Source organism: Neocloeon triangulifer, unplaced genomic scaffold, assembly GCF_031216515.1.
Source record: "Neocloeon triangulifer isolate White Clay Creek 2 clone unplaced genomic scaffold, ASM3121651v1 ptg000014l, whole genome shotgun sequence".
NCBI classification, from domain to species: domain Eukaryota; kingdom Metazoa; phylum Arthropoda; class Insecta; order Ephemeroptera; family Baetidae; genus Neocloeon; species Neocloeon triangulifer.
The window spans coordinates 880858-901333 of record NW_026775556.1 but is presented as its reverse complement, the minus strand read 5'-3'; the positions used below and the strand labels follow the sequence as shown (position 1 = coordinate 901333).

Here is a 20476-nt window from a genome sequence, read left to right as displayed (position 1 = left end):
ATCAATAGAATTTTAGATTGATATAGATTTTTTATTTTCACTTTGTTCACCCACCAGAAATCAATTTTTTTTTTTAACTGGGTAATTAATAAAATAATAATAAAAAAATAAGGTTTGTACATGACTCAGGGTAATTTGTAAAAAATTTATTGTGTTGGAATTGTTGCCAAATATTATATTTTTCTATTAATTTAGATTTTGAAACGCGCAAGTAATTGCATTTTTTTTTAATTGTCAAAAGCGATAAAAAAGCCAAGAATGGGAAAATCGCAATTATTAAAAAAAAATAGCTGTTTAAAAGTCATTATTAGTTTGAATTTGTAAAGAACGAAAGAATTTTTAAAATATAACTGAAATTTGCGTCTTGCAGTAGCTCTCCGTGGAAAAATGCAGAACGAGACCGACGTCTGAGGCTTGCTGCCACCCCGAACCTGATGAACCAAGCCCCATCCATTACGAAAACGGACCTGATCGACGTGCTGAAGCGCCTGCTGCCCAGGGAGCCGTCGCTCAAGACAATCAAGATTTTCTGCCACCCTCTGAACACCAATGCACCAAGGTATCCTGTACAACGTAGGAGCTGATAGACACGCTGGCGCTCGGGTCAATTTTTTTCTTTCACCACCAGAAATCAATTTTAGCATTTAAAACTGGGGAAATTCGCGAAAACTAGTCTTCTATTTTTTTTTAAATTCAATTCAATAATTCAATTCATAATCCACGTACTTAATTTATATCTCAATTAAAGTCTTAATTTTTGCACCGCATTTTCTAAAAATCAATTTTGTAAAATTTTATTGGGTTAATTGCAAATATACATTATTTTTTTCATGTGAATGTATGGACATTAGAAGCTGGATTGGTCGAGGACGACATTTTTCCATTTCAAGACCCCAGGCCGCCCGGGGTCTTCTAATGTCCATAGTGAATTGCAACAATGACATTTTTGTAAATTCAAAAAACCATAACTGTCAAACAATCGAAAATTGCAACAGTGGAAAAAAAATAAGATCTTTAAAGTCATTCTTCTTTTGATTTTTGTAAGGTAAAAGTTTATTTTTTTGAATGACTTTGAAAGAATTTCTGTGAGTGAAACTGAAATTTTCGCCCTGGGGCAATACTTTCAACAACAGCCCGTCTGTGACCAACCCAGCCGGAAATGTATTGCGGCAGGCGCTGCAGATGAGCAATTCAGATCTGACCTCAGCTCGACCTGATTTCTGCCTGGATCTGGCGGCAATAACGCTCAGCCCCCATAATATGTGAGTTTCAACTGCCTTCTTAAGGTTTCCAGTTAAGAACTTATTTAACAATTTTCCACAGCCCTGGGTCAACACACACAATTAACAACAGCCCGTATATGTGACCAACCCAGCTGGGAATGACTTGCGGCAGGCGCTGCAGATGCTGAATGATTCAGGTCTGACCTCAGCTCGACCTGAATCTGGCAATAACGCTCAGCCCCCATATGTGAGTTTCAACTGCCTGTCTTAAGGTTTCCAGATAAGAACTTATTTAACAATTTTCCACAGCCCTGGGTCAACACATTCAACAACAGCCCGTTTGTGACCAACACAGCCGGGAATGTATTGGAGCAGGCTCTGCAGACAAAAATGGTTCCGGTCTCATGACCACAGCTCAACCCCAATCTGTTGGAATCAGCATCAGCACTCTACACCCAAACGTGAGTTCAATACAATAACCTTAATCGAGGCTTTCAGCTATAAATTATTCTTTGCAATTTTCTCCAGCGCCGATGGATTTTTATTGAAACTCTCCAGAATTCATGTTTTTGTAATTATTGCATGGCTTTATTGCTAATAATTTATTAAATTAATATTTATTTTTGAATTTTTCTTTTAAATCCCAACCATCAACTCCTTGTTGTTTTGCATAAAGACATTCACATCACTGCCTGCAATGCAAACCCACTAGAGTTCCCACAAAGGTAATTTTATCTACACAATTTATACCCGACCTATAGAATAATTAACAATTTATTTAAGCACAATTTAAAAAAATACGTATTTTGCATCGCACTTTAATTTTTAAATATATTTTTTGCCAATAAATTCCTGCAAAAAAGCATCAGCCCAAGAGCATGCCAATTATTATTATTATAAATTAATTGCAAGCAATTTCTGCAACGAACTGATTTTTTTGCAGTTTGTTGCAGGAGACAAGCCCTATAAGTTTCTGAGGGTGGAATGTGATCAGCACTTCTCCCGTGCAGATCACCTCGAAAGACGTGTGCTGAAACACACCAGGGCCAAAAACTCTGCAGATGTGCAAATGCGGAAGGCCTGACCACTTAGCGCATCACAAAAAGAACATTCACCAACCTAAGGAGAACATGAAGATTTAGGGATAACTCGCTGTTCACACCCAAAATACATAACTTTATCTTTATTTTAAAAATGAAGCTTTAACTTTTGTTTTAATTCAAATATATACAAAAAACACTTTGTCGAGCTGATTAACACTTAAGACAGCGAAGCGCAATAAATTGTGAGCGAGATGCAAAATGATGGAGTTTGAGAAGGAGCTGCAGAATGTCAAAGGTCTGCTGGGGCAGAAGGAGGAGGACCTGAAGCGGCTGCGCAAGGAGAGCAAATCCTTCCTTGTTGCTTTCATCCTCATGATCTTGGCCTTCCTTGTTTTTGGCCTTGTTTTTGAAATGTTCTTCGATCAACAGCGAGAGAACAGTTTGCGCGAGTCAAGGAAACCGTCGATTGCTTGAGGGTCACAGACGAGGTCATCAAGGACACCGGCGGTGCCTGCTGACTAACCAGTCTGAAAGACTTGTTTCACCATCCTAATTTTATAATTTTCATGCAAAAATGCGGTCCGCTTTTTTAGTGCATAAGTTTTGCGCCGCCGTGTCATCTAATGCTTGTCTCCTTTTGTTGGAATGCTCAACCAGACGTTTTTTTTTTATTGATGATTTAAATAAATTTGATGGAAAAGATTTTCAATTGAGATATATAACACAGTAAATGATACAAAAATTAAAATCCAAAAATATATTTTACTTTCAAGAGGACCACTTTCATCGTATAGCACCCGCATTGTTAAAATGAAACTATAGAAATTATTTTTAAGACATTATAATGTTTTCTCAAATTTTTCATTTAAAAATTTTTTATTTTCCTCCACAGTCGAGATACGAATCCTTAACGGAGTATGAATTTTGATGATTTTAAAGATAAGATATCTTTGCATAACGTGTGCAATTTTAGCAAATCAAATATTTTTTGCTTACTATTGTTACAGGACTTCGATGCCAAAAATGTCATCCTATAATTCAATGCTGCAAATAAAGATATAAAAATAAATCAATTTTTACTTTTTTTTCTTCAAATCCTGCAACACTAAATTATTCAATTCCTCTCAGTTTATCCTAAAGTCATGCAGCACTTACGCGATGCAGTGGTCCAGCACTGAGGAAGATGGATCTTCTAAGTGCCTCTCTTCTTGGTCATGGCATCGAAACTGTGGTGGACAATTATTTCAACTATTTTGTTATACTGAAGATCATCCCGCCTTTGTCCATCATAAAACTCGATGATTTCAGTTCAGAGTTGAAGATCCTCAGGGTTGCACATGGAGAGGCGCAAAGGCTTGCTCTACATCGCCGGATCGAATTGATGCAAATTTGGTTTGGTAGTCCTTTTCATAATTGCTTGTATAGGGTTGTTTTTGACGAAATAAGTTTTGTCTCTCCTGAAAAGTTTTATCAAAGTACCGAGTGACGAAGTTATGTAAAGATGCTCTCCCTGCTCAATGGGCCTCAGAGCTCGAACAACTGCAGTATTCTGGTGAAGAGAGAAATGCACATTTTCTTCACAAGTGCTCTTTTATAACTTATAGTAGTAGAGTCAAGAAGAAAAAAAAAGAGTCAAGAAGAGTATAATTATGTATATTCCTGAGATATTTTTGTAATTAGTTGCAAATTGTGTTTATTAATGTACCACCGGGCATTTTCTGCCCAAATACATAAGTAATTATGAAATTTATTCATTTATGGATTTATGCACGCACTCTTACACAAACGCAAGGAAAATACACAATACATAACATAACCCCAACAATAAATCTTGTCCAAAAATAATAATTCTGCTTTTATATTAATCTCTTTTACATATAGTATATTGTGTACGGTACAACTTCAAAAAACCGTGTGGCCAATGCGGCGTCAATTTCCCGCCGTCGAATGACGCGCCATCTATCAAATCAAAACTACGATCAGTGCAATCCGCACCGTATGGCTAATATTTACATCGGGGTGATCGGAGGATCTGAGACTAGTGGATAGAGCGAGAGATGTAATAATTTAATTCCCTCGCTTTTAATTTAACATTTCTTTGATTTCCATTTAAAAAGATTTGCCCTCCTTTTCTGCTTGCGAGAATGAATCGTGGCAACGGCCTGTTCCACCAACGACTCAGAACTAAGAGAATAACTTGATTGAACGCGGGTCTCCTCCTTTGTTCAATCGTATTCTCTCAGTCTCTCTTTTCTGCAATTTCCTTCTTCTCCACTCAACTTCTTACTTTTCTTCTCTTAAACTATTTCTCTCTCTCTACTCTACCTAATCTTAAACTAAATCCCACGGGAAACTCCAACTCACGAACGAAAACCGCAAAGAATTACAATTTAAACTGAACCTCTATTTATTCTACTTGCTAACTTCACGGTACTTTACACTTGAAACGGCCAACAGCGCCTCTACCGGCAAAGGGAGGAAGGGAAACAAACTAACTCGATGGGAGGAATCGGGCCTCGGTTACCGCCGCCGCCGACAGGGCGCGCTCGGTTCACCGGTTTACACAAAACTCGCAACTTCCACTAATCTGACAAAAATATGCAAATTAGCGGCGAAAACAATTCAACCGCTAATTATTCCGACAATTTCCACGCAAAACTAAACAATTTCGGGACTTACAACTCAAAAATCGGCGGGGTTCAGCACCACGTGCGGCCGACGTAACTTCTCAAACCGGGCAAAATTAACTAAAAATCCAATAAACTCACCAAATAAACGCCTAACCAACACCAGACCAACTCAGGGAACAATTCACACTACCAGAGAACTCGCAAATCTAGGCCGAAATTCGTCCGAAACCCGTCGGCAGCCAAGAGCTCGCGGCGCGCAGCTCTTGCTCCTTCAGCGTCTCAGCACGAACTCTCTCGCTCAACTGCCCAGCGCCAATGAGAGAACGCATCGGTCTGCTTCTACTCGCTTCCAGAAGGTTCCGGCCAATCAGATCGCGAGTTCTCAAATCGGGCCTTATATGGTCATTTTCTCCGGGGATTATCCAAACATGGACGGCGGAGATGAGAGAAAACGACAAAATGGGTTTAAATGACTTGAGCGGGCAATTAAACTCAAACCTGATGACTTATTCGGGTCGGGACTGGGACGAGTTGGCCGGCGGCGAATAAAAAGTGAGTCTATTTGCTTTCTTTCTTCTTTCCGGCGACAGCAAAAACACGAGGCGGTTTGTTTACTTTCTGATCGTTCCAATGTTGACCGGTAGATGGCCACGATCCGCCACTCACCGAGAAACCTCGGCGGACAATCGCGGGCTATTCAAGCGGGCTCTCTCTGGTTCATGCCCCCCAAGTTTTTGTCATATGTCTCGAAGAAACATTTGGCAAAAACTTACTAAAGGAGCTTAGGGCGAGGGAATCGGGTGGATGATGACTTGGATGAATGTAAGGACGACACTCAGCCAATCTCGGGTCAGCCAGGCAGAATGTGCGCAAGGGCAGCTTATCTGGTGGTTCTGAGGGAGGAATCATGTAAGGGGTAGCCCTGCTTGAACGCCTGTCAGACGACTTTCGCAGCCTGACCGCCCTGGATCCCACGTAGGTGTCCGATTGTCTCAGGACACATGGAGCAGTTTGGTTGTCATCAGCCTTGTCTTCCTTCAGAGTGATGTCCGGTCCATGCGGCTCATCCAAGATGTTGCACCTGGTGTTGAAGAGTGTCTTCTGCAGGGCAGGCTCCTTGGCGCGTACAGTTGTTGTCACTTGTGGCAGCAGGCCAAAACCAGAACCAGCATCAGCGTCTGCTAGCTTCGCAAAACGTCTCACTTCTGTGTAGTCGTGCTGTAATGAGGCTTCTGTTCCAATGGTCAGCATCTCGTCCTTCACACAATCCTCTAGCGCTAGCTGGTGGTCCTCGTTGATGATTGTGCACGTCTCCGGCTCATAAAACAGGTCACTCAGTCCTAGGTTGACTTCAAGGTCAGATCCAGGTCCCACATCTATGCTTCCTATCTGCGCCAGTACAGGGTCATCTCCAGGTTCGGGGTCCTTTTCTGGCTCACAGTCATCATTAGGGGGATTGGAGTTCAATTTTTTAATCAGCTGGTTCAGCTGATAATAGGACAATTGTAGGTACAGGGAGGGCTCTTCCTTCCTGAAATAGGCTTGGGGTGTTGGAAACAGTTCCGTTTCACACCTGGGAACATTGGCGGTGTGTTGAGGGGATAAAGAGAGCAATTGATTAGCATCAGAAACATGTTGGTCATGAAGTGGAGGCTGAAGATCCTCATTCACTGCCAAAGAGCTGGAAACTTTGCCGTCTGACTGCTCACCTATACTAACTGCTGCTAACGGCCCCCCATCCTGTGGGTGCTGAGAAAGCTCGGCAACACCTTTCGGAGAATCTTCAGGACTCGCCAGTTCTTGTTGTGTTGATGTCAAAAGGTCACCACTAGAAATACTCTCTGAAGACGTTACTGCTCGGTCATGGACACCAACAGTGTTCTGCGCTCTTTGTGCATGAAGATCAATGTGTGCACCATGAGCATCACTGTTCGAACCTGGGTTGAAAGGAATACCACAATTGGCAACATTGTCAACAGGAGCACTATGAGCACCAACAGGGCTAATGTACGAAGAAGCGTCACTATCAAAAGGATACTGCAGGCTCTGAGGGAAGAATTGCGTGCGGAAAGCCGAAGCAAAAGTCGCATAGGAATAACCTGGTGGCGTGTACACCTCAAAAGACTTAAACCATAGAGCTGCATGAGCCTCCAGAAGTACCTTCATCATGGACCGGCAAGCAACGTCAATGGAGACGGGAAGATGCAAAGCATACGTCTCAAACTGAGCTAAAAAATCCACTGGGTCAACCACGTCACCAATACCTTTGAAATGTGGTGGCTTTTTGTGCAGCCAAGAGGACGATGCTGGAATGTGTGCAGTATTCACCGGTTGGATACCTACAGCGGCCTGTGGAGAGGGCTGAGCACCGCTGGCACCAAAAGCAATATTCCCCTGTTGAGCACCAAAAGTTTGCGGCACCAAAGCATGCGCCGGTTGAGCACCAAAAGTTTGACGAAGGTTGTTGTTCACCATGGAGGCTGGTGTAACATGAGCACCATATGCATTCTGCCCGCCATAAGCATACAGATTGCCGTGGGCTGCATGAGCACTATTAGAATTGGCTGGGAAGGGAACTGAGTGGGCACCACTAAGGTGAAAAGGGAGGTGAGCACCACTTGCTCCGCCAAGCTGAGCACCATTTGGAACCATTGGGACACTATGAGCACGAGCTGAGTTGACAAAGAATGAAACGGCAGGAGGATTACTGTTCACCATTTGAGCACCATTGTGCACCATTTGAGCACCAGGAGGAATTTGGGCTGATTGTGCACCAGGAGGTCCACCATAATGAACACCATTGTGCACCACTGAAGCAGCATGAGCACCATTTGCTCCGGGAGGGTAGGCACCGCTTGGAATTACAGGGAAATGAGCACCGTTTGGTACCATTGGGGCACCATGAGCAACACCACCAAGATAGGCACCGTTCACCAATGGAGCACCAGTAGGTATTTGGGCTGCGTGGGCACCAGGAGGAAACTGAGCTGCTTGGGCACCAAGAGGTCCACCGTCCAAGTAGGCACCGTTTTGCACCCATTGTAGTTGTTGAGCCACCAGTCGGCGACGTTCCTCGGCAATCAATTGATGAGATAGTTCCACAGGGATCCATTTCTGCAACGGGGTGGGTGGTTCGCTCAAGCGCAAACTATCGACATATGGGTAACATGGAGTCGATTGTGGGACAGGGAAATGGTTTGGAGAAAATACATCCATTGTATTACTCCTTTATTTACAGCAAATTCACACAATTTTTACAAAATGCAATTTCCAATTTTCTAATACTACAAGAAAAAAAATTCACTCAAAACTAAAACTCCAAAATTTTCCTACACCTCGCGGTTACTATTTTCTACACTAATAAGGCCCCCAAGGACACTCACAAAGACTTTCCACTAATACCAAAAAGAAATTTCCAAACGCAACCAACTTTCCACTAAAAAGAAAAATTAACACACCGGATTACACCGTGGAGTCACGCCAGACGACGTGAGGCACGACAAGGCCAGGCCCCCAAGTTCTGAATCGTGGCAACGGCCTGTTCCACCAACGACTCAGAACTAAGAGAATAACTTGATTGAACGCGGGTCTCCTCCTTTGTTCAATCGTATTCTCTCAGTCTCTCTTTTCTGCAATTTCCTTCTTCTCCACTCAACTTCTTACTTTTCTTCTCTTAAACTATTTCTCTCTCTCTACTCTACCTAATCTTAAACTAAATCCCACGGGAAACTCCAACTCACGAACGAAAACCGCAAAGAATTACAATTTAAACTGAACCTCTATTTATTCTACTTGCTAACTTCACGGTACTTTACACTTGAAACGGCCAACAGCGCCTCTACCGGCAAAGGGAGGAAGGGAAACAAACTAACTCGATGGGAGGAATCGGGCCTCGGTTACCGCCGCCGCCGACAGGGCGCGCTCGGTTCACCGGTTTACACAAAACTCGCAACTTCCACTAATCTGACAAAAATATGCAAATTAGCGGCGAAAACAATTCAACCGCTAATTATTCCGACAATTTCCACGCAAAACTAAACAATTTCGGGACTTACAACTCAAAAATCGGCGGGGTTCAGCACCACGTGCGGCCGACGTAACTTCTCAAACCGGGCAAAATTAACTAAAAATCCAATAAACTCACCAAATAAACGCCTAACCAACACCAGACCAACTCAGGGAACAATTCACACTACCAGAGAACTCGCAAATCTAGGCCGAAATTCGTCCGAAACCCGTCGGCAGCCAAGAGCTCGCGGCGCGCAGCTCTTGCTCCTTCAGCGTCTCAGCACGAACTCTCTCGCTCAACTGCCCAGCGCCAATGAGAGAACGCATCGGTCTGCTTCTACTCGCTTCCAGAAGGTTCCGGCCAATCAGATCGCGAGTTCTCAAATCGGGCCTTATATGGTCATTTTCTCCGGGGATTATCCAAACATGGACGGCGGAGATGAGAGAAAACGACAAAATGGGTTTAAATGACTTGAGCGGGCAATTAAACTCAAACCTGATGACTTATTCGGGTCGGGACTGGGACGAGTTGGCCGGCGGCGAATAAAAAGTGAGTCTATTTGCTTTCTTTCTTCTTTCCGGCGACAGCAAAAACACGAGGCGGTTTGTTTACTTTCTGATCGTTCCAATGTTGACCGGTAGATGGCCACGATCCGCCACTCACCGAGAAACCTCGGCGGACAATCGCGGGCTATTCAAGCGGGCTCTCTCTGGTTCAAGAAAATTACACGGTATAGGATGACTCTCACAACTGCTAACATTCCGTCCCCTTTTTTCATATTATAAGGTCTCTCTCTGCACAATCAGAAAAACAAAGCGAGTGGTTTTGAATTTTTTTGATGCAATTTGAGTATATGCGTTTGCATTAAATTTAACCATTTGTTTATTTTATGTGCAAATTGCGCTCGCTTTATTGCCTTTCGCATTTGTTTTTCATTTTTTATTTGCAGTTTTGCAGTTTTTATGGTTTTTATACATACTTCTCTTTGAAATTTGTCGCATATAACTAATTCTTAAATAGCTGTGAAATTATTTATGCATGTGTATTAAAATTTTAAGTCCTTTTTCTTATTTAGCATAATCTGTCGCCTTCCGCCTTTCTCTAAATTATAGAAAAGATGGACTACAAAGGTATGAGGTGAGATTATATTATAATTTGCAATTGAATTAAATTTTCTACATTCGATATATTTGACTGTAATTTGTATTAGTTAATTGAGATACATTATGTATTATTTTATCTAATTATTATTGATGAAATCAATAAACTCAAACGGCATCTTGTTTTGATTTGTAGCCCAGCAGACCGATGTAAGATCGTAAAATTGATTCAAAGGAAGAGAAATGAGAGCAGCACAAGGAAAGAAAACTCTAAGATTGAAAGTCTGAAGATCCTGTCGATGGAACAAATTTACAAGACCTTCATGTACATGGAAGTTGGTTCACTAAAAAAATTGCGTAATAATTTTTGGAATATTTTTAATTTTACTCTTAATAAGAATTTGAATTCAAATTGCAGCTAACACTCTGGTCCAAGAGTTTTTTGGCTTGATCTCAAGATCAACCTTCCACAAAAGTCTGACTGCTGGTCCCTCTTCTGTTGCTGCAGATAGTATGGTGCTTGTTGCGATGCTCCTCAACACCTACACAACCGAATTTGATGGCCAAAAAGTCTTCTTGCCAAAAATGCCTCTTCAAGAATGGGAAAAAATTTTCACATACATTTTAAACAATTGTCCAAACATGTCAAGAATTTCTCAAACAAAATTGTCCCATTTGGAGCATCCGTTATGTCCCACGGACTTGCAAAATTTGACCAAGTTGGAGCATGTCAGCCTTTCCAGCTACGTATTCACGGATGAACACTTGCATCTCATTCAACAGCACCTTCCTCGGCTCAAGTAAACTTTAATTCTATAAAGGCTAAAGTGGTCAGTAAAAATAATAATTTTTATACTAATTTCAGGCACCTGGAAATTAGCATGGCGAAAAACACAGAAAAGGCGGCTGTTGCTTTTTCCAAAATGCAGAACCTCAAACACCTCAGCATCACACCGGGTTGTCATTCTGAGCCAATTGATTTAGAACTTCTGGTCCACTGTGCTGGTCAAACACCCAATCTGCAACATATGCATCTTGCTGCCCTCCAGATGGATTTTGCCTTTTTGTTCGGAACAATGTATCCGTACAAAGAACTCGTAATCGCAGAAATAACGTATTAAAGTTGTATATTATGCCAGTTGTTGTTTTTTAAACCTTTCTTGAATCTTTCAGCGTCTGGCTGCCAATTGAAAGGGACTGGCCCTCCAATGTTTCTGTCAAGTGCCTTTTCATTGAATGTTTCGATAGAGAATTGCATGCTGAGAGACTGTCTTCTGTTCCTTGCTCACCTGCAGTGCTTGGTGTGAATGCTGACCCCGACGAAATTTACATGCTTGTCAAGATTCTCGGCCAGGACACCAACACAATCAACATCAAAAGAGATCAGGTCGAGTCGGAAAAGATGCCTCTTGACCTGTACGTCATTCTTGAGCATTGCCCTAATTTAGAAAGTCTGAACTTCTACTCCATTGGATTCTGCGAACCTCACAACATGAGAAAGTCACCGGAGGCGTTCAGAAAACTAATTGAGTACAAGTACAACTAATATCGTTGTGTTTTCATGTGTTGATTATTCATTGATTTTTTCTCCAGTTTCCTCTTCAACAATTCAACTTATGAGTTGAACCAAGTCCTTGAAGAGGTCTCAAAAGTAAATGAATTTTACAAAATGTTCCTACTCGGTTCAGAACGCCACAACTGCAAAGACGTAATTGTTTACAACGTTGGCCATATTCTGGCTATTTTGGAGGCTCTAGTGGAACGCCCTGACTGCCTCAAACCTTTGGAGGATGTTATTTTATTTTTGCAACATGATCCTATGTTGGACTTGGCCCTCAAAGTATTTAATTTCTTGTTTAATACGAACTTTACAATTGATTGTATGAAATTTTAGATGGTCCAGTGCCTGATCTTCCACTCGCCCAATCTTAAATCCATTACATGCATCCTGAGTGAAACGACCTCCCTCAGGGAAAGTTCTGTTTACAGGGACCACAGCTGGTTTGAAGAATTGGTCACTCAAATTGGAATTCGCTGCTTATTTCTTCCAAGAAAATTGTTCACTAAAATAAGACAAAATTATTCTGGAGATTCTGATAGTGATACGAGCAGCTCAGAAGAGGAGGAGATGGAGATTGATGATGATGTTGTCATGGAGTGAATTCAACGGAGAGCCAAAGACCAACAAGAAAGGTGTTTCACCATTTGAACACCAATATTTTCCCAAGCTCTTAAAGTTTCCTTTAAAATTACATTTTGAAAAAGAATACTCTCGCATTAGAGAAATTTGCTTTTAAGATATTTTTTTGAGAGCCCTATCGTAACTAAGTTTTGGGGCGCCTAAATTGTTATCTTGCAAGCTTGAAGAGTGCTAGAGCAGAGATCAAGGTACTCTTGATTTTATATAAAGGTCCGTAATTAGACATTTTCTGCTTTCTTTATTTTCATGAATAAAAAAAAATGTCTTAATTTTTACAAATGAAGACGTCTGCTTTAGTTCCAATCAAATCAAAGAAGACTTCTCATAATATATTTGAGCAATTTAATCACATTCAACCTGAAAAACTTAAATTATTGTGGAAGTATTTTTCTCAGCTTTACGATGACCTCATCAAATTATGGTAATTCTAATGAGTTGGTTTATTTAAAGAAAAATAGTTATAATATAACTCCGCATGGATGTATAATATAAATTTATAATGAAATCCATGAACGATTATTTTAGTATAAACAAGCCTGTCCTGTTGAAGAGGACTTGTCCATTTGTTTCGGAGTGATACAATTGCATTGTGAAATCGATCAGCAGGAATATCAAACGATTTAATTTCTCTCTATAATAAAAAAGTACCAAAAGCAGATGTGTATGGAAGGTTTCATACATAATACATAGATTTCAAACAAACCAATAAATGAATCAACCTCCAACATTAAAATGCACAATTCTATTCTGAGCTGATTTATGTACACACAAGAGACGTTTCAGATATGCATTGAAAACAAGAAAGCAGATTAATTTGCGGAAAGTAAGAGTAATATAAATATACTTCAGCGAGTGCTTTCGCGCCACTCGGGGTCAAATTTGAATTTCGCGCGCTCAGTGCGAGTGGTTCCGCTTCCTGGCCCGAGAGTTTGACGTACCAGCTGACCTATATCGAGCACCACCATTTCTGTTTTGCAGTGCTTGCCACTTGTTATCTCGCAGGCAAACACAGCGTCATTTTTTTGCGACTCGCAAATCGCAGTGGGCCACTTGGCGGCGACATTTGGCCGCGGCAGTCATGCTGACCTTCGACCTCTAGACGAAACCGACCGAGCCGAGCAACGCTGGCCACCGTGAGTCTCCTCTTTCGTTAATCTCAAATTTATTTATTTTCGTGCCTGATTTTGACATTCCCAAGGTCCTTATCTGTCCTCTATCTCCGCTGATAATGAAACTCTGTCCGTCACTGTTCGCACGGGGCTGATTCATACTTCGCAGTTCATACGTTCGGCATAGGTGGGAAAATTGCTGCTGTCAATTGGAAAAGTTTTTACCGAACATCCGATTGAAAATTGATGAGGCTCCGCATCCTTTCACTTTTTACACCGTGACGCGGAAGCGGGCCCTAATTGATTTGTTTGCACCGATTAATTACACACCTTTCGTAATTATATATACTGCGGATTTTGTAATTAATAATATTACTGAAATTTTTATATTTATAATTTGTTGTCATTCAATTAAAATTATTTTGAGTGATTTCACTTCCAGGAAATTTGTTATTTTAGAGGGGAAAAAAATAAAACAAGCACTTAATTTTAATCAATATGCGCTAGAAAAGCCAAATGTTTTCTGAGATAATTGGCACCTTTTCTTGATGTACCGTTTTGCTTCTGCTGATAACGAGTATTTTAACTGTTGCAGAAAATGTCGTCGAGCACGTCAAGCCCTTTGAGCAGCACCACCCTGAGCAGTGTCATGTCCTCGACGGCCGCCGCCATCGTCTCGACTGAGCCGCCGGCCATCGAGCCCATCTTCCTGCAGACCAAGACCGCGCAGGGCATCGCCGGCGCCTTCGTCTGGGTCGCCCTCATCATGACCTGCCACCAGGTTTGTATCTTCTTAATCAATTGGATTTTTTTAACTAAAATAAATTTTTGGGCAGATCTACCAGCACCTGCGGTGGTACAGCAACCCCTCGGAGCAGCGCTGGATTGTGCGCATCCTCTTCATCGTGCCTATCTACGGCTTCTACTCTTGGCTTAGTCTCATGTTTTTCAACAACGAGAGCTACTACGTCTACTTTTTCACTGTGCGCGACTGTTACGAAGGTGCAGAAATTTTCTGTTTTGAAATATTTCTCATGAAATTAATTTCTTTTCTCTCTATATAGTGAAGAATTCTTAAATAGCACTTTACTATTTAAATTTAAATTAAATTGAAACGAATTCTCAAAATTGTAGAGGTAAAAACAATTATTATCCAGTTTATTATTAGTTTTTTAGCTTATCTCTGTTGTGTTTTTTTTTTTTGGCCTTGAAACTTGAAAGGATAAAATTGCTAACAAAATTTACTCACTTTTGCAGCGTTTGTAATCTACAATTTCCTGAGTTTGTGCTACGAGTACTTGGGCGGGGAGGGCAACATCATGAGCGAGATCCGCGGAAAGCCGATTCGCTCGTCTTGCACATACGGCACGTGCTGCCTGGTCGGCAAGACCTACACCATCGGCTTCCTGCGCTTCTGCAAACAGGCCACCCTCCAGTTCTGCCTGATCAAGCCGCTGATGGCGCTCATCATCATCATCCTGCAGGCCTTTGGAAAGTACCACGACGGTGACTGGAGGTGCTGAAATCAATATCATCCAAAATTCCCATTGTAATCGTTAAAAATTTGCAGTTTCGCCAAGGGCTACTTCTACATCACAATGATCTACAACGTTTCCGTCAGTTTGGCGCTGTACGGCCTGTTCTTGTTCTACTTTGCAACCAGGGACCTCCTCACACCGTTTGACCCAGTCCTCAAGTTCTGCACCGTCAAGTCCATCATTTTCCTCTCCTTTTGGCAAGGTAAACTTTGGTTTACAAAAGTTGATTATTTATGAATCTATAGATTTTTCATCCAATTTTACCCCGAAATACAAATTCATCAAATTTTTTATCTTCTAAATAAAATATTCATCAGAATGAAATTATTAAGAAAAAATTTGTTAAAATTCGCGAAAATAATTCAACTATTCTAATTAAAAAAATTTAAGCTCTGTTTTAACAATGAGCTCTCAATATCTAATCTTTACTGAAATATAAACTTCTGAACCTTTTTCCATAAGATCAATGTAAATTTTTTATGTCGAATGACCTATTGATTTCATTTTTCCATCTTAATTGGGGTGATATGAACATTATTTGCTAAAAATTTTTTATATTTCCAAATTATGACCAAAAAAATTAATGAAAATTGCCTTAATTTTCAAAAATCAAGTTCTCCCAATGAATTCAATTTCGCTTTGACACTAAAATCAACAAACCAATGCTAATGTAGAGAAAAATTACCATCAAAATTACTATGGCAATTTTTTACAAAAGCCTCTCCTTAATACACCCTTTCAATCACTTTCTCAGATTAAATAGATTTAATAGTTAATAATCTTTTATTCATTAAATTTTAAGTCTATGAAGTTTTTTTTACGATTTTTCCAAACCATGAAATAAAACAACTTTTTTTAATGAAATTTCAATTAATGTGAGTGAAATTGCTCAAAGATGTTTCAAATCATTTGAAAATCATCCTGTTGATTAAAATTTTTAGATCACTTGCAAATTTGAGTAATTTTAATACATTTTTTCTAAAAAAAATAGAGCTAAAAAAATATTAAGATACTAAATAGCATAAATTTAAAACTTTTTTATTCAGGTGTTCTCCTGGCCGTTTTGGAAAAGGCGGGGGCGATCGAGCCGGTGATCGACAGCACGGGGGTGCCAACGTCTGCGGGTACCGTGTCCGCCGGCTACCAGAACTTCCTCATCTGCATCGAGATGTTCTTCGCGGCGGTAGCGCTTCGGTTTGCGTTCCCACACACGGTGTACGCGCAGGGGTGTCTGCGCGACGCCAGCGGCCGCTCCGTCACCATGCACAGCATCTCGTCCAGCCTCAAGGAGACGATGAACCCGCGCGACATCATGACCGATGCCATCCACAACTTCCACCCGCAGTACCAGCAGTACACCCAGTACAGCTCCGGTAAATACTAGCATGCTTGCCCCACAAAACGCGCATGGATCTTAGTGTCTTGCAAAATCTTAGGCCAGATTTTTTGTTTATTTTTATGCTGCATCATTTTCATTTTTTATTCGCAGATTTAGATGATGGTATATTTTTCAATTCTTGCATTGTGATCAAAACTCCTTCAAAGCAGGAGGCATTTTCCTACCAAAAGAATTTTGATTGAAATTTTGACTCTCGAGTCTGCTGGGAAAAGTTTTGAACGCTTAAAAGGTGTAAATTTTGTTCACTTTAAAACAAGAATTTTTTTATCCTTTCCTCTAAATAATCTTTTTTTTTTGCAATAAACTGTATTTTAAATTTAAATTTTGGCTGAATCTGCGTCAGAGATTTTGCATCCCATCGTACTCTGGCTCATGTTGTTGCATGCCCTGTTGTTGCAGAAGTTGGCTCGTCGAGCCAAACGCCTTACGAGAAGCTGTGAGACGCCCGTCTGTGTTTTTGCTTGGCCCCTGCCTGCCTGTTCTCCTCGCCCTGTTTCTTCCCCGCTACCTTATCGTTAATTCTCCTCTATGGCTGTTTTTATTAAGTTGAAATATAATTTCCAAAAGTTAATTCATAATTTTTATATATGTTTGTTTTGACGATAAAAAGATTAAGATTTTTACTTCGCTAATTAGCCGAGGTGAAAGTAGTGCAATTTTTCTAAAAATTTCTAAGACTTCTCAAGTGGACATTGAGAACAATGTCGGAGTTCAATACAAGTGCAATGTTTGGAGCACCTTGAATTTTTATATATATTAAATGCTTTTATTGGTACAAGCTTTGCTAGAATAGGAGTCTGTGTCTACTTAGAGGAATTGAATTCGAACAAATTAATTTATTGCCTTCGGAAGCTTTCAGTATTATCAGCTTTTTACTAACTTTAAAGAATTAATTTAAACTTCAGTAGCAGAGCAGTTTTTGTTATACAGAAATAAATATTATAAAATTAATGTACGAATTAAAATACATAGCGGTGTGCGTTTGTGGAATGAGATGCACGCTCCCTGAATGTGGTACTGTTTAAATATAGACGTAATTTAGGTGACAAAGAAAGAAAAAGTTTTTATTTTCATTCAATTGAAACCCAATATTTTAATAGTTTTTAATTTTGTTATGTGCTTTAAATAAACTCCTTTTCAGGCTCTCTTTCTGCATGAACCAAACTAACCAAAGCATCTTTCAAAATCTGTCATCTGCTTGTTCTTAAAAATCTGCTTTGAAATGAAAGTGTTTTTCCTCTCCGGGGACTATAATTCTATAATTGGTTGTGGTGCTTCTCTCTTTGTGACTGTGGTTCTCCTTTTGAAGGCGGCGCGCACCGCAACAACCGGAGCGACCTGGACTACGAGGCGGCGCCCACCGACCCCAACATGGCGCCGGCGCCGGTCAGCAAGAAGCAGGCCAAGACCAGCGTGAGCACCATCAGCAACCAGCAACACACAGAGAAGTCGATGCTGCTCAGCTCGGACGACGAGTTGCAATGAACAAAACGGACTCCGAACACACCTCATCCTATTTGTACCTTGTACATTTCCCAGCAATCTTGCTACAGTCTGACACACACTTGGATCTCGCTTCCGTTTTCCATCGAGCAGCAATTTTTTCTTTTTAGTCAAAGCATTTTTTTTTCCAAATATATTAAATAACTATGCATTTTTTTTTTTTTTTTTTATAAATGGGCTCTCTATGATTTGGAATCTTTAGTCTTTACAATTTAGTCTAGGTTAAGGGGAGACTTGGTTAAAATTCACTCTTTGTTACATGTTGATTTTGGACCTATCGGGACCTATGTTGTCGAGGCTGCATATAATATTTATTGTGTATATTTAACGCTGATTCTTTGTGATGTTGAAATGAGCTGCTTATTATATCAGACACATTTCCAGTCCATGTTGAGGTGGTCCGAGGTCCACATTTCGTCTTTAGTTTAAAAAGGTATGGTTGATTTATGGGCCGTCGGACCTCTGCAAAGCAAGTCTTAAGTGTTAACTACTTCAAGGGTTTAAATGTTGCATTTTAAAGGCAAAAATTTAAATGCTGTGAGAAAAAATGATCAAGGTCAGAATCAACAACACTGGTTTTATATCGTCAAGTATCAAGTAAGCCTTGATAGAAAAATCTAATATTTTTCTTCAAGTGATAAGACTTCCTCAGTTAAATGGGCAAAAGAAAAGAGTATTTTATACTAATTGGCAGGTTTGCAACAGTTTAAAAGTTTCGTCAAAGCTTACAAGAAAATCAGATCTATGCAATTGACCTTGCAAAAATTCTACGAAATGTCTATTATAAAATAAATTATCACCAGCAAATGAATAAACGAGAAAGAAAAAATGCAGTGTTTTAAGTAACTAACAATTCCTTATAATAATTCAGCTATTCACAAAGGGGATTCAGTGGGTTATTGTTTGATATTCTGCACCCTAGGGTCGTCAGGCCTGTACACGGTGTAGACATTCTTGTATTTCCTGTTGTCTCCGTCATTGTCGTAGTAATGCTTGAGACCGATGACGCCCATGGTCAGCCCTGCAACAAGAAAAATGTCAGGAATAATGCAGACTTGGGCATAAAGACAAAAGTTACCGATGACTGCCATTACAGAGGAGCCCATCACCTCGGGAATTTCACTCCAGCCTCTCTTCCAAAGGGCCATCACTAGAAGGAAATCCAAAATATATTATATACATTGAAAACGTATCTTAAAATTGATATAAGTTAATAATTTAGATTATTAAAATTTAATTTAGGCTTCGAAAATATATGTAGAAAAAAAATTTTGTTCGTAAATCAACAAATTTCAGCCAAGTCCAGTCAAATTTTAAGTGAAACCAACTCACGGCCAGTCTGTGATGCCTTTGCAGCCATAATTCGGCAGAAATTTGCAAAAGTCCTCCAGAAATTGCCTGAATTCGACCGAAAAGCTCGAGTTGGTCCAAATAATTTTTATGTTTTGGTTCAGGTTTCTGGCTTCTGGCCAAGGAGGTTTTTTGCTGATGTTCCTCTTTTTCTGCATGCCACGCCCACTAATTCCGCAGTCCGTTCGTCGTTCCATCAAAACAAACCGGCAAGTTAGTTAAAACTACTCGAGTTTCCAGTCTATTTCGGCCCGAATTTGGCTAAATATCCAAAGGTCGACGTTGAATGGCGTGCAGAAGGGTGGCCGCGTCCTTGGTGGCCTCGGCTTGGAGGCGTCACGACCTGTCGCGACTCGCACGAAGCGGCAAAGAGGCGACCTTTGCGCAGTCCCGCACCTTCATCGCCTTCCCTCGAACCTTCTCTCCGGGTCTGCTGCAACCCTGCAGCCTGGACCAGCAGCAGGTCAGGTGGAAAAAGAAGAAGTCGGCCGCAAAAAGAAGCGTGAGTACCCGAAAATTTCAATTATTTAAAAAAAGAAATTTTTTAAATACAAAACTTCAGTTTTTTAGTTTTTGGTACGAGTATTTTGTTTGGCTGTTTTCGTTGTTCGTTTGAGTTTTTGCACAAACAATTTATATGAAAAATATAATATGTCTCTGGTGCGTCCGTAGGACGACTTGGACAGCGATGACGATGAAGAGACTGAGAGTCTGAAGGAGTTGGAAAAAGAGTCGGGCTCGAAGGTGCACAAAGTGGTGGTCAGCTCGTTGCGGGCCGACCTGATTTTGAAAGGCTGTCTCGGCACGGCCAGGAAGTATGATTCGAATTAAAAATAATGCAGAAAAAAATCTAACGGACGAAATTTGGGAATTTTAGTAAAATCGAGGCGATGTTTTACGAAGGCAAGATTGTGGTTAACGATGAGAAAATGAGGAAGAAAAGCGATTCGGTAATTTTTTTTTACACGGATACCAAGTTTGCAAAAAATAATTTAATCAAACTTTCAAGCTGAGGGTTGGAGATGTGATCGACGTCGTGCAAGGACCCAGTCCTGACAACCCCGAGAAGTTCAATTTGGTGACAAGAATCGAAATTCTCGGCGCTCATGAAAAAGACTCGGAAAGACTTACGTTGCATTACAGCAAACAAGGAAAACTGTTGGTGCCAAAGTGATAGTTATTAATTTAGAAAATCGCCAGTGATTTAAAATTTTATTTATGATTTAATGAGGTGGGTCAAGAAATAAGTTTGAATAATTTAAATTGAATTATTAGGTGGCCAAAATATTAAACTGTAATTCAATGAATGATTTTGAATCAAATTTATTAAAATAAAAATTACAAAGTTAAAAGATAACTGAACTTTATTTTT

General features: G+C 40.4%; 5 protein-coding genes across 11 annotated transcripts; 3 read left to right on the top strand and 2 right to left on the bottom strand.

Annotated features, from left to right (window-relative positions):
- Positions 1-3151: 3151 nt before the first annotated feature.
- On the bottom strand, positions 3152-9617 carry LOC132201347 (uncharacterized). Its single transcript, XM_059627451.1, has 2 exons — positions 3422-9617; positions 3152-3310 (listed from the first exon to the last, which is right to left on the bottom strand). The coding sequence occupies exon 1, from the start codon at positions 8110-8112 to the stop codon at positions 5614-5616; it is 2499 nt and encodes an 832-aa protein (XP_059483434.1). The 5' UTR covers positions 8113-9617; the 3' UTR covers positions 3152-3310; positions 3422-5613.
- LOC132201348 (uncharacterized) lies at positions 4289-12868 on the top strand. 3 transcript variants are annotated; one of them, XM_059627453.1, is made up of 8 exons: positions 4289-4325; positions 9981-10042; positions 10202-10362; positions 10424-10805; positions 10871-11119; positions 11179-11541; positions 11599-11845; positions 11900-12865. In XM_059627453.1, exons 2-8 carry the CDS (start codon positions 10023-10025, stop codon positions 12164-12166), a joined length of 1689 nt encoding a protein of 562 aa, XP_059483436.1. In that variant the 5' UTR covers positions 4289-4325; positions 9981-10022; the 3' UTR covers positions 12167-12865. The 3 variants fall into 3 exon arrangements, with proteins under 3 accessions (XP_059483436.1, XP_059483435.1, XP_059483438.1); XM_059627455.1 differs by lacking the exon at positions 4289-4325 and adding an exon at positions 9596-9635; XM_059627452.1 differs by lacking the exons at positions 4289-4325; positions 9981-10042 and adding an exon at positions 9313-9635 and having other exon boundaries at positions 11900-12868.
- A 278-nt stretch (positions 12869-13146) lies between these two features.
- LOC132201349 (transmembrane protein 184B) lies at positions 13147-18584 on the top strand. 5 transcript variants are annotated; one of them, XM_059627456.1, is made up of 7 exons: positions 13147-13338; positions 13910-14095; positions 14151-14316; positions 14572-14830; positions 14885-15054; positions 15899-16225; positions 17561-18582. In XM_059627456.1, exons 2-7 carry the CDS (start codon positions 13913-13915, stop codon positions 17734-17736), a joined length of 1281 nt encoding a protein of 426 aa, XP_059483439.1. In that variant the 5' UTR covers positions 13147-13338; positions 13910-13912; the 3' UTR covers positions 17737-18582. The 5 variants fall into 5 exon arrangements, with proteins under 5 accessions (XP_059483439.1, XP_059483443.1, XP_059483440.1 ...); XM_059627460.1 differs by lacking the exon at positions 17561-18582 and adding an exon at positions 16651-17191 and having other exon boundaries at positions 13149-13338; XM_059627457.1 differs by lacking the exon at positions 13147-13338 and adding an exon at positions 13363-13501 and having other exon boundaries at positions 17561-18584.
- Positions 18585-18590: 6 nt separating this feature from the next.
- LOC132201352 (uncharacterized) lies at positions 18591-19248 on the bottom strand. The gene is made up of 3 exons (XM_059627464.1): positions 19087-19248; positions 18833-18904; positions 18591-18775 (listed from the first exon to the last, which is right to left on the bottom strand). Exons 1-3 carry the CDS (start codon positions 19112-19114, stop codon positions 18651-18653), a joined length of 225 nt encoding a protein of 74 aa, XP_059483447.1. The 5' UTR covers positions 19115-19248; the 3' UTR covers positions 18591-18650.
- Positions 19249-19278: 30 nt separating this feature from the next.
- On the top strand, positions 19279-20466 carry LOC132201351 (mitochondrial transcription rescue factor 1). The gene is made up of 4 exons (XM_059627462.1): positions 19279-19606; positions 19777-19919; positions 19982-20054; positions 20114-20466. The coding sequence occupies exons 1-4, from the start codon at positions 19391-19393 to the stop codon at positions 20276-20278; spliced, it is 597 nt and encodes a 198-aa protein (XP_059483445.1). The 5' UTR covers positions 19279-19390; the 3' UTR covers positions 20279-20466.
- The last annotated feature ends 10 nt before the right edge of the window (positions 20467-20476 follow it).